Raw genomic sequence first — 13,161 nt, 5'->3', positions numbered from 1 at the left:
CAGTTTTTTCTTCTGTTCGTGCTTACAATCATGGTGTAAGTGTTGAGATGCAAGTTTTAGGATGGTTGGATGTCAATTCTTTTGCATTTTAGAACATATTTGACATGTTGCAATCACTTGCTTAGTCACTATTTGATCTGCTCAAAGTAGGCATCATGCTATTAATCTGTGTTCTATCCTGTTTCAGTAACACTTGGCATTTAGCAAATTCATAACTAAATAACCATGCACCACATCAGTATATGCCAAATAGATGTATTGCTCATTTTTATGTGTACTATCTGCCCAACTCATTTTCTTTATCACTCAAAATTAACAGCAGAATCGCCCGGAAATCCAGCGGTCCGTAGCTCGTCTCCTCCGTCGGACCGATGTCGCCGCGTGGCGCCGCTTCGGCGGGCCGCGTAGTGCCTAGCCCGGCTATTTAAGGCGAATGCCAACACCGAAACCCAAGCCCTCCATATTTTTCTCCGCCCGTCCGCCGCCGCCACTTTCACTCCCTATCCGCCCACCACTAGTAGCCATGCCCCCACGCCGCCGGATAAGGGGCCACACATTTCTAACGCCAATTCCTTGAGCAGATCTGGGCAAGGCACGAAGTCTGGATCGCCGTGGGTCTCCCTTGGGATGCAACTGATCCGGAGGAGGAGGACGAGACGGAGGATGTGGGGTACACCTGGGACATGGATCTGCAGTCAAATCAGTAGACCATCCTCGATTCCCTCCGCTCGGAGTCAGATGCGAAGGCGAGACGTCGTTGCCGGCAGGAGATGGAGTCCTATTTTTTCAAAATTGATGAACTTTTCTCCAATTTGGATGATCCTTTCTCAAATTTGTGAACTTTTTTCACGATCGATGAACTTTTTTCACTTTGTATGAACTTTTTTCATTTTGACTGAACTTTTTCAAAATCGATGATTTTTTTTTTCATTTTGTCATGAACGTTTTCAAAGTCGATGAAATTTTTGAAAGTTTGTGACCTTTTCTTCAAAAATGATGAAGTTTTTTAAAAATCGACGAAGTTTTTCAAATTCATGATTTTTTTAAATAATTAAAAAAATCTAAGTGATACAATAGACGCTATTGTACAGTAAATAGTGCGGCCATACTTGTTCATATATTAGTGGTGCTATTATCAGTCGCAAGTCCACAATGGCTCTATTGGTTAGCTGGGCTCGGATAAGGAATCAACGCCGAGAGTTTCCTGGGAATGCTCTTTTTTGCAGTTTTTTGGCGTTTGCTGCGCTGCTCCTTCGCGGGCTGGCCCAAGAGGACGCTGCAGTGTGCGCCAGGAACTGTTTGGGCGCAACAGGCGCTGAACAAGAGCTCCCCGTCTGAAGCGCCAAATAGGGTCTGCCATGGGTTTTGGAGGGAACCTTAGATAGATATGAGTTGACTGGGCCAAGCTTTTAATGTGTGTGACCCGACGCATTCATTAAAGTAGCCCAGCCAAACAAACAAGCTCTCCCGTTTATCTTTATCTTTACCTAATATTAAAGGAAGGATTGTTTCTTCATTTTTTTGGTTTATGATGGGACCCACATGTTTTTTCATACGTCAACGCACCCACGTTCTCTGATTTGTTTCTGCCAAAAAGATCTACAACGCACAGAACCGGGATGGGCCGGCCCATTAGCGAATCCTGTACCAACAGCGAAAAATGTCCAAGAAAAAAAATAGCTTCGCTAGGAATCGAACCCAGGTGCTCACATTGGACACCTCAAACTTCTAGCCACTCTACTAAACGAGGCATGGTGTTACTTGGTAGCGCGACTTCGTAAATTAAGCTATAGCCGCGTCATATAATGAGAGCAAAACATTTTTTTCCAAAAAGAAATATATTTTGGAACGCGAATATTTTGCAAAGTTGTGAACAATAAATTTAATCTCGAACATTTAAAAATAAAATAGATTTTTGTTTTTTTGAGCTGAATATTTTTTAAGACATGAACAATTTTTAAAATCTAGGAGGTACTGTAGTGAATGTTTCTTCCGAATTTGTGAACTTAACACAAATATTTTTTTCCACCAAAAAAACACAAATATTTTTTGGACTTTGAATTTGAAAAGGCAAAGAAAAAATTTAAACTAGGAGGCACTGTAGCTAACTTTTTTTAATCTATACTACTAATATAACTAGGTGAATTTTTGAAATATGCCCCCGGATGCATTGTTTTAGTTCGGTTTATTAAACAAGGGATATGCATGGAAGGAATCTTTTTCCCCATCGCGTCTTCACGTATGACCAGCCTCGCTTGGCCCAGTGACACCCGTCACAATGCATAAGGAGTCCAACTACACCTAAAAAAATATGAGTCCAACTAAGATTTCATAGCCTACCTGACACAACCTATTCAGTTTACATGATAACATGGACATATATTATGTGCAGTGCTTTTCCCTATTATATTAGCCGGATGATAAAAAATATATTTTCTCAACGCTCCTGATCTCACCGGACATGAAGGAGGCTCAACGATCCAGTTAGTGACAACTGGTACTGCGACCACCGGCGACGAAGACGCAGAGAGGACAAGCGGAAACATGGGTCTCATGTCATATTGAAATGGAAGATGTGGACCTGAGGATGAGGTATTCGTCATGTTTATTATGTTAGAGGCATGAGGAAGAGATTTTCGTCATACTCAGTGGGTAAGGGCATCTGGGCTATTTTCACCCATTGTAACGCACGGGCCTTTTTGCTAGTAGATTCTCAAAACAATAAAAATCTCCTTTTTTTTTCCTTTTCCTTTCTTTGTGGGAAGAAGCTCTCCCGTTACACTACAAAAATCAGTCAAACAAACATGCATCTGTGAAATGCTGACCTATCAATGCCGGATCGGGCTTGCCATGCACTAATAATAAGCTTGTTTAGAATACTGAATCAGGCACCCTGTTAATCAGTTACATCTGTGAATCAAAGACGTGGGTACCGCTACCACGTCTGCATATTCTTTGGATGCAGTTTTCTATTTCACCTTCAGGATAAGGGTGCACTTTTTTACTCACTGACACCTTGAGGATGTGAGTATGTCCCATGTCCCCTTTCTCGCTGACATGGGGTCGAAACTCCGTGCTGGCATGGGGCTGAAAGCCGCGTTCTCACTGCCCTTGACATGCCGAGAGCTGTAAGGATAAGATAAGAAGAATCTCATCAACCTCCATAACGCAAAGCAGCACCGGTTACAGCTAGACCGCTGGAGAATCGATTAGCTGCTAGCCCGGCGTCTGCACATCGGGGCGACGTATGTACGGAGCCGTGCATGATTGGGATTAACGACCCAATGATAAGGCGTACCATACCGTACGTAGCACGGCGCCGGCGGTACCTGTCAGTTACGCGCTTTCTTGACTCGGCGTTCCCATGAGGCTGGACTCTGGAAGAACATGATGCCGTGTCATCAGTTTCTCCCCAGGGACGTGACTGACTGATTGACCGTCAATCGCAAAGAAGACGAGGAAGCTTGCAGGAAAAAGTCTAACATAAACCTTAAACTTGTAGACAAAAACTAAATTAAACCCTAAACTTCAAATCCTAAAAGTCAGCACGCCGAACTCTCTCACCCGGGCCTATTTTCAACCTTGAGTGAGTTTCCAAACAGAGATTGTCGATGTGGCATGTTAAATCCCGGGATTGTTACCTCTGGACTCGGCTGGGCCGGCGCATCAGGCACGAAGCAAATTTTTTATTTCCTTTTTGCGCGACGTAAAAACTCCTTCTCTTCCTTAAAGCGCGAAGTAACAAAAAAGACTCCGGCAGAGTCCAACTTGGGCCCTGCCAGAGTTGAGCTCATCCCGCTAGCCACAAGTACAGACAACTGCGAGCGATGTAATGTAAGAAGAGCCCCGGTGTATTTAAGCACACACCGAAGCGTTGAACTTTGAAAACATTTTTTAGGGCAAATAAATATTCAAAACATAAACAATTTTGGAAATGTCCGAACATTTCATAAAGTGTGAACACTTTTTGAAAATTCTGAATACTTTAAGAAAAAGTCTTTTTTGAAAAAGCGAACACTTTCTAAAACATAAACATTTTTTAAACCTGAAGAAAATTTGAAAGTGCGGATACTTTTTGAAAATTGTAATTCTGGGAACAAATTTTGAAACCTGAACAAATGTGTAAAGAAAATGTTTGTGACATCTAAAAAATATCACGAGTTTAGATAAATGTATGTGGCATTTCAAAAAAGAAATTGTACAATGTAAAATAAAATTCGTGTGATCCAAAATATGTGCTTGTGACATTTTAAAAAAAGTGTATACAATGTAAAAAATGTTTGCGTGATGTAGAAAAGTGTGGCATACCCTTAAAAGACTATATGTGACATGTGTTTGAAAAAGTGTATACAATTTGAAAAATGTGTAAAAATGTAAAAAAAAATTGTTCGTGTAGTTTATAAAATGTTTATTGTTGTTAAGAAAATGCAAAACATGTATTTGGAAAAATATTACCCTGTATTCAAAAAAAGTATTGAAAACATGTATATTAAAATATGTACGTAATGTATTTGAAAAATGTCGAAAGTGTATAAAAAATATTTCATGTCTGCGCTAAAAATGTACATTGGGTACTGAGAATAATTAGACTTGTGTAAAAAAGAAAACCAGATACCGGTAAAGAAACAAAATAAAGCGAAAAAAAACAAATAGTATGAAGAGAATCAAAAAACAAAAGTATAACGAAGAAAGAAAAACCAGAAAAAAAGTATAATGAAGGAAAAAAAACAGTAGAAAACCGATGAAAAACTAAAGAAAAAACAAACCAAAATAAATATTAAAAAAATGATTGTAGTACGATTAACTACGCTAATGGGCTGGCCCAATTCAACGAATACCAGCTAAATCCTCTCAAGGTTCAAAATAGACCTGGATCCGAGAGTTTGATGTGCTGATTTCAGGGATTGAGAGTTCAGGGTTTGATTTAACTTTCGCCTATAATTTCAGGGTTTATTTTGGACTTTTTCCAAGCTTGCAACACAATGCGTACGGGTCGGCGAACGTACGTAAATACGTTGTGTACGCATGCTCTAGATCTCTTGCTTGGTTGTCTCCGTCACAGCCAGCTCAGTGATAGTGGCCGGCAACGATGTCGATCAATAGCTCCAAGGCAGCTGCTTAATTAGACTGAGTACGAAGCTGAGAGTGGATATAAGACCAAATTGAAACGGACTACCCGTTACACCACAAACGTCGCCCTAGCATGATGTCGGCACAGGAGATTGAAAACTGCAAGTCCAGTCGTCGCAATGGCCGTGGTGCAACAGCCCATTTTTAGCGAGTATTTTGGCTCCCCTTTGTAAGTGGGTGTGAAGGCACTACTCTTCACCTGTTAACCTGCATCAAAATTAGGCAAATTTCGACATGGGTACATGCCGCTCCAAATTAAGCGATCGCTCTCATCCGACCGAGCCACGCTCATCTTGTTCTTCGCCGCGTCGTCGCATTCACGTGAACGGGGAGAAATGCTTGATCACTACACATGCCATACAAGGACAAAACCGCAAGAAAGCTACGGCAAAACCATTGATTCGTTTGATGGTATTGGCTAGTTGGGACGAAAATATCTAACCCATCAAGTTCAGTTTCTTGTTTTGACTGCAACATGATTTGCTTAGGTCATTAGTCGGACTAAATTATATTACTCACTGAAAAGACTGTCTAGACGATATTGTCGTCATGGCCAATAATTGTGTGGCCTAATTGCGTGGGGAGAGTAGTTTGAATTTTGGTCAGTAACTTCAACAGAACATTCTGGAACCTGATAAGACAGATGCACGCATGCGTGGCCACTGACCAGTACAAGTAGCCCAGATAGCTACTGAGTAATTTACGTATGTGGCCGCTGAGATAAATTAACCTCTGAACAAAGCTAGACGGAGCTAAGACTATAGTATTACTGAGAGATTGTCCAAGACAGATCGGAGTGAATTCTTAACTACATGTTGGCAAGAAAACTCCACTTCCATGTGAATGCTACGTACACCACTATGACAGTGTTGTCATCGCTAAGACTAAAATTATATGACCTTCGTCCAAGATTCTTCAAGATAGATCGGACTGAATTCTTAACTACATGGTGGCTACAGAAATCCAATTCCATGTGAATGCTACGTGCATCACTATGCATGTTCCAACAAAAATAATCACATAGTAACATATCATTGTTGAGCAAAGCAGCATTGTACGGACTAGTGATGGCACTGTACGACGATAGCACTTGCACACTTAACATCTAATTTAGGGTTTTGTCCAGGAGTGGTTAGTTTAACAGGAGCGATTGTCGTAGCCTCCAAAAGCAAGTCTGGAATGAAGACTGACATTAGGCAGAGTACCGTACTGCCAAAGCACACAAAAACACAAATAATAGCAAGAAAAAAAGACTAAAATATAGTGGGCTGGACAGCATTATTGCCGCACGAGAGACGGAGTCCATTATAAGGGAAAATTAGAGCAGTATTTTCATTTCTGCAGTCCTGCCCGTGATTCCGGAGCACCACGGACGATGGGATAGTTTTGGCATAAATTAGGAAGGTGCGGTTGATAGTACGTAAGTACGTACCGTAGCTGGGCTGAGCTGCCAGCATCTCTGCCTTGCTTTGTTTAGTGGATAGACCACAGTCTACAAGAGAGCGGAGTCGAGCTGAGCTCCCATGTGATGCAGCATCATGCGTGCATGCATGGCGCAGAGCGATGGACTCGGTCGTGCCAAAATACTTATAAGGGCATATACAATGTTGCCATCTTATAAGTGTCATGTAGAATAAATTATGAGGTGAAGGAGGCAGGACCCGTAAGAAAAGCTTGTCTTCTCTTATTTAAGAGAAAATAAGAGATGATTTTTTAGCATAACATGTTTCACCATATTTTTAGGAATAGCTAGTTATTGAAGATAAGGCTAAAACATGACCCACTGTAAACGTTTTTTTTATATCTAAATTACATGCAAGACTTAAGATAAGACTATTTTATCAACCATTGTGCATGCTCTAACTCCAACCAACACACGAACGCGGCATCACATCGGCTAGCTAGATGGCCGGCTCATGTGATGCTAATTCCATTTGTTTATGTGTTGTAGTAGTAGACTAGCGGTACAGATGCACAGCTTTGCATAGCATTACTAAGGCCAACTCCAGCGCACGACCCTAAACGTATATCCGTTTGGCCTGGATTTTATCCATTTGGGACGGGCAATCGGATCGTGTCCGGGCCATTTCTGGGATGCGGTAGCCGTGCGCCCAACGCGGGGACGCATCCTTCGGCCGCATCCTGTCCGCATCTTTTTCAAACGCCAAATTTTTAATAAACCACGCCCTAGTTTATGCCAGTGACCCTAGTTCACGCCGACAACACAGCCGGCCTACACGTCCTCGCCGGCAACAGAGCCAGCCTATAAAATGAATAGTTTTGTTGTCGGCAACACAACCAGCGGCCGGCAACACAGCCAGCCCCCAAAATGAATAGGTTTCTCGCCGGCAACACAGCCCGCCTACACGTCCTCGCCGGCAACAGAGCCAGCCTATAAAATGAATAGTTTTGTCGTCGGCAACACAGCCAGCCCCCAAAATGAATAGGTTTCTTGCCGGCACACAGCCAGCGGCCGGCACCCATGCCAGCCTCCAAAAAGAACGTCCACGGCCGAACAGACCACCTAGTTCAGGCCGTCGGTGTCGAACATCTACTTCTGCCTGGCCTCGAACCAGCTCCTCCTCTTCTCGCTTATCACAATGCTAAACTCTCTGCTCCTAGTTTAGATGAACCGCTTCGTGCGGAGATTGTTTCAGATATCAGTTTTGTTCTGTTACTCCATGTTAGTAATTTCTTATTGGTCAATCGTGAGATGCTTACATAGTACTCCCCCAGCATTTGCTAGGTTAGATAGTATGGAAGCTAGTTTATACATGTTACTAAATTGAAAATTGTAAACTGAACTGTACCTGTTCCGATTTATCTTTTAGATGAATTATTACAAGAACCTAGATAGTACATGTGAAATGAGTTAGTAATTAAATAGTTAGCTGCAGTAAAATATTTTCATTATGCTAATGCTCCCACAGTATTGTTGTTATTGTTGAGGGAGTGTGAATAGATTTGCAAGTGAATTGCTGTTGAACTGCAGTGGGACCTTTATGAGAAATTCGACATGATTTTGGCAAATTACTAATGGAGAACTAACTTACTAAACTCATTTGTGGCAATCTGAAGTGTTACTGACTATATGTTAATGCAGATTACTATCCAAGCAAGCAGATACTACAACTAAAGATCAAAGTCTAAACGCGCTTTTTATTCGGCCTATGACCATAGCATAATTGTAAGTAATTTATTTTCAGATGGAAGTGTCTTATTGATCACACTTCTAGTCAATGTGTCCCCGTCAAAATAATAATTCAATGTGTCCCATGGACAATAGCTGAGCTATGCAAAAGTTGTTCATGCTTTTTGTCTAATATTCCCCTTTTTTGCGCCATTTTAATTTGTGAAGGAGTGCCTACTACAAATGCAAATTTGTTTCTCTCGGGATTTCAAACATTCAGTTGAGCTATTATTTACGTGTGTCCTCTTAATTTCAATAGTACTATTCTATTACTTTATGATGTATTGATAAGTGTTTGTTCCAATCTTATATCTCATATTACTTTTTATGCTCACAAAAACATGTTTAGTTCTGTTCATATCACTTATTAGGGAAGTACTAACATGTCTTATTTTTTTAAGATTCCAACCTACAGCTCCGAGTTATAACATGCATGTTTCTTTGTTGTAAAGGTAGATGGTTTTCTGTAACTCAATTCATACTGCTATATTTATGTCTTTGTTTCAAATAGGCTAATTCAGAAGTCATTTTTCAAGAAGTTGATATGGACAAAGGAAGATCAGAACAACTCTAGCCGCCTTCAAGAAGAGAAGAGGCATCCAACAAAGGCTCCAAGTTTTGATGAAGGTGTGAGCTAAGAGTCACACCAACAAAGTCTATTGATGTCACCCAAAATTAAAAGATGTTGTATTGGATGATTATGTAGTTTGGGATATTTTGGATGGGGCATGTAAGTGTGATGTGTAATATGCATGCTGTTTTAGAGACGTTGGCTTGTAATCTGCTGTGAAAAATGGTCAATGGAAAGATGGGCTTAAAAATACCACAAGCCCACAATACATTTTGAATCAGACCAAACAAAAATAAAAATAGAGGAAAAAATTACAAATAAAATAGTTCTTAAAAAGGCTAGTAGGAAATGACAACTTCTCCATAAAAATGGGTGGGCTCGATTAGCCAGTATTAGGCTGCAAATTGGCTATGGCCCATCAAAACATTAGATACACAAATAGAAAATAAGCTGAATTATTGGGCTTAGCCCATTTGGAAACCCAGTGAGCATTAGCCCGCCAAATATCTAGTGACGACAACTACGTCACCGAAGGTCCCATATCCGGTGACGTTTTCTGCGCGCCGCGTCACAAGGAATAATCTGTGACGGGGATTCCGTGATGATGCTGGTGACGCGTGAAAAATGTCACACGTGAGTATTTTGTGACGTTTTTAGCTATTACATGACATTTTTTAGCTCGTCATAGTAGGTCTAATCTCTTGTAGTGGCTGTCCGTTTCACCTCAAAAGCGGCCCACACTAGGCCCGGGGATGTGTCAAAAGCGTACAGAAAACGGACAAAATTCCATTTGCGCCTGTGCGCTGGGCTGTCTGGTTTGTCCGTTTTACCCAAACGGACGCACCCGGACAGGACGGGGCCGCGCGCTGGAGTTGGCCTAACGATGGCTCAAATTATTATCTCAGAATATCTTCGCCAGCAATGCTGAGTGCTACAACGCGCATTGTGCAAGATACAACTTGGACGAGTATGTATATATACTTAAAGACACGCTAGTGCGAACGGACAGCTGCGCCATGGCATGAGATATAAAATGAGGACGAAGTAATGCCCCAGAGAGGTTGGGAGAGAAAGAGTCAATTAATTGAGTGTGTACAGGCAAAGTCGTTTTCCGGAGACAACAACGAGCTGCCACCGATGGAAGCAACAGCCAGAGCAGTTTTTTTTCAAAACAAGGCAAAAGATTTGCCATTTTTATTGATTAAAAAGAGAGTTGCCCGGTTAATTAGAGGAAAACCGGGCGAAAACCTAGATACAAACCCCACAAGGGGCACATGTGGACGACCTGGCCACAACAACGCCAAACAGTCGACCGCAACGTCGAGGACATGGCTGCTCTGATTTTGCTGACGAGCTTCACAGAAGAATGTTGCAAGCCTCGGACCGACCTAGTCGATCTCAACATCCGGAGAGCACCGCACGCTGAAAACCGCCCTTGTGGAGTCATCGTTGCCGCAGCTGCCTCGCCTCCCGCAGCGCCGACTTCTCTGTCACAGCCAGAAACCAGCATGGGCACACCCATTGGCGCACCGAACCTTCGACATCAAGAGGACAAGCCGCGACTCGGCTCTGCTCGCCACCGTCATCGTTGCCACACGCGTCGCAACGCCATACCAACCTCACCGCCAGCTGGCACCTGCCGACTGCGATGCCGTGCACGTCCAGCCCGCAGGAAGCACAAAAGGGACCCAGATCTCCAAGACGCCCTCAAGAGGGAAAACGACGTTGGAGACGCCGCCGCCGCCTGATCCAACAAGGATCCTAACTTTCACCCGGAGATCTTGACCCGAGAGATGAGGATGCACAGATCACCACGACGGCGCCTCCAAGGAAGAAAGCAACGCCCACGAGCGCCGCCGCCGCCGGCCAGCTAGCACCGGCCAAGCTTTCGCCCGAATCAGCAACACCACCACTCCCACGCGGTCGACCGACGCCAACCAGCACCTCCAATGACCCGCGCACCCCTGCGCAGCGACCGCGCCATCGCTACTCAGGGACCACCACCATGCCTCGCTGCCGAGCTGCAAGAGACGAGCCTCCCTCCACCAAGCACACCACAGCCGCCGCGTCACCCGCGCGAATTCCACGGCCACCGACACATCAACCACCGTCCCGGGGCCGCCGCCCCGGAGTCCAACATCGCCATCCACCAACGAACCAGACCCGGGAGGAAGTAGCGCCGCTGAACACGTCCATTGGCAGAACCACCCGCACTATGCAGAGGCCACCGCCCAGGAAGTCCAGCAGCTCAAATCGGCACCGCGCCGGCCGAGGCACACCACGAGAACCTCACCAGAACGCCGACCCGGCCGAACAGCGCCGTCCAACAGGAGAAGCAGGTCAGGAGCGACCGCTCCAGAACTACCCGCAGCTAGCCAGAGCCGCCGGCCCCTACCACGCGCAGCCGCCCTACCACCCGCGCGGGCCAGAGCTGCCAGCGCCGCCGCATCCCGCCGACGGCCCGCGACAACCGGATCTTGGCCCGAAACCCCGATCCACCGCCAAACGTCACGCCACCACACCACTTGACTGCGTGGATGAGGGGAGGACAACGCCGCCGCTGCCTGGGGCCGCCGCCCCAGCGCCCAGTGCCACCGTCCTGCAGATGTGGCCGGACGGCCAGATCCGCCCCGGCGCGCAGCCTCGCGAAGCACGCCGCGCCATCCAGGGCCGGCCACCACGCGCAACCGAGCGAGGAAGGCCCGCCACCGCACGGGCTTTGACCGGCGGCGCGACCCGACGGCAGCGAGGGGAGCGGGAGGAAAGAGGGGGGCTGCTGCGGTGGTGTAGGGTTTCGCCCGAGCCACTCCCCTGGAGAGCGACGCGAGCGTGTTGTCTTAGCCACAGCAGTTGGGAAGTGGTGCGCGATGATCATGCATGCGTGCGACCGAGAGGAACTCGATGGATCGGTTGGTCTGACCAAGTCGTTCAACCAAATAAGTGGTCAGTTGATCGACAAAGTACGTTGGTGCTGGCGTGCGGGGTGCATGGAATCGATCTATACACGCACGCGTACGATGCACGGACTTGTAAAATGTGTCGCGCTCGGCGGTGCTCGGTGGGCCGGTATTGTCTGTAGCGTCCGCGACCGCCAGAACTACCGCCAGAACCCTCGGCGGTAGACCACTCATCCACGTCAGCCCGAGTCAACGGCAGTCGTCTCCTGCCGTCCACCCTACCGTCAGGGTCCGTGGCGATAGGTTGTGCAACCCTACCGCCGGAGGCCCTAGCGGTAAATGCTCAACAATTATAAACCAGAGGGGTCGGGGCGCGGGGCCCACCCACGAACCCCAACCCTATCTTCTCCCCGCGCGGCCGCAAGAACAAAGAGGGAGGCACCTCTCTCATCCCCTCCACTATCCCCCTCCTATCTTCTTCGTTTCTCCATCGTTTTTACGGATCGAGATGGCTCCAAAAGGAGAAAACTAAGTTCTCTCAGTCCCTCCAATTAGTTTTAATCAAAATGCTTTCGATTCAATGCATTATTTGTTGCAAATAAACCCTATTTTCCTACTAGATTTAAGTTTTGGTTGATTCTAATTTTGCTTAGCATGATTCTATATGATTTGTGGGGTTGAATATGAACTCTAGTAACTAGTCGGAGAGATTTTATGTAGTTTCCAAATGAACCCTATGTAAGGGCATATTACTCCCTATGTGGTTTTGGTGATTGATGACAGTGCATTTGCGGACTAATCGTGCGCGTTGGGCATTTCAGATATCTCATGTTTAGGCACAAGACGATTCGGTGCCCCTCGGAACCTATCGAAGCCGGCGGTTCTCTACGTTTCTTTTCGGTGGATTTGAGTCGTAGGAAAGCCGTACTATTAAGAGGGGGTCCGCTTCGGAAAGGTTAGGGTGGAATTAACACGTACACATCTATTCCTTTGCACCACCTTTCCTTCGCTTCGATGGAGCACCATCCGTTGATACTCGTCTATGCGATATGAAGGCTGCCAAGTGCTAAAGTCTCTGTGGCGTGCGGTAGTGCTTAAGGGAGCAGTAGTACCACAGGGGCACGCGGTAGTACCGCTCCTTGTGAGCGGTAGTACCGTGCTGGATTTTCGCACAGCCCATAAGCTCAGCGGAAGTAGTTACTGAAGTAATTTATTAATTCCGTGCTTTTTCCAGCGCAAGTAGAGCCCTGCCGTGCGGTAGTACAGCAGGGGCGCACGGTAGTACCGCCCCGGCGGTTCTACCGCTCGTTGCCATGTGCAATAAGGCCTCGTCTGGTCCCTACCACTAGTAAAAAAAGGGTCAAATGTGAAGC

At 45.5% G+C, this 13,161-nt stretch overlaps 1 protein-coding gene across 1 annotated transcript in view; it reads right to left on the bottom strand.

Moving 5' to 3' along the window:
* LOC123171321 (chitinase 8-like) overlaps nucleotides 1-10,875 on the bottom strand; it is a 43,725-nt gene extending 32,850 nt beyond the window's left edge. The window contains exon 1 of the mRNA XM_044588872.1: nucleotides 10,830-10,875. Within this exon, the coding sequence (XP_044444807.1) occupies nucleotides 10,830-10,875 (46 nt within the window). The remainder of the gene's footprint in view (nucleotides 1-10,829) is intronic.
* Nucleotides 10,876-13,161: the final 2,286 nt, after the last annotated feature.

This window comes from Triticum aestivum, chromosome 7D, assembly GCF_018294505.1.
Source record: "Triticum aestivum cultivar Chinese Spring chromosome 7D, IWGSC CS RefSeq v2.1, whole genome shotgun sequence".
NCBI classification, from domain to species: domain Eukaryota; kingdom Viridiplantae; phylum Streptophyta; class Magnoliopsida; order Poales; family Poaceae; genus Triticum; species Triticum aestivum.
The sequence above is the reverse complement of the archived record's forward strand: the minus strand, read 5'-3'. Positions and strand labels throughout refer to the sequence as shown.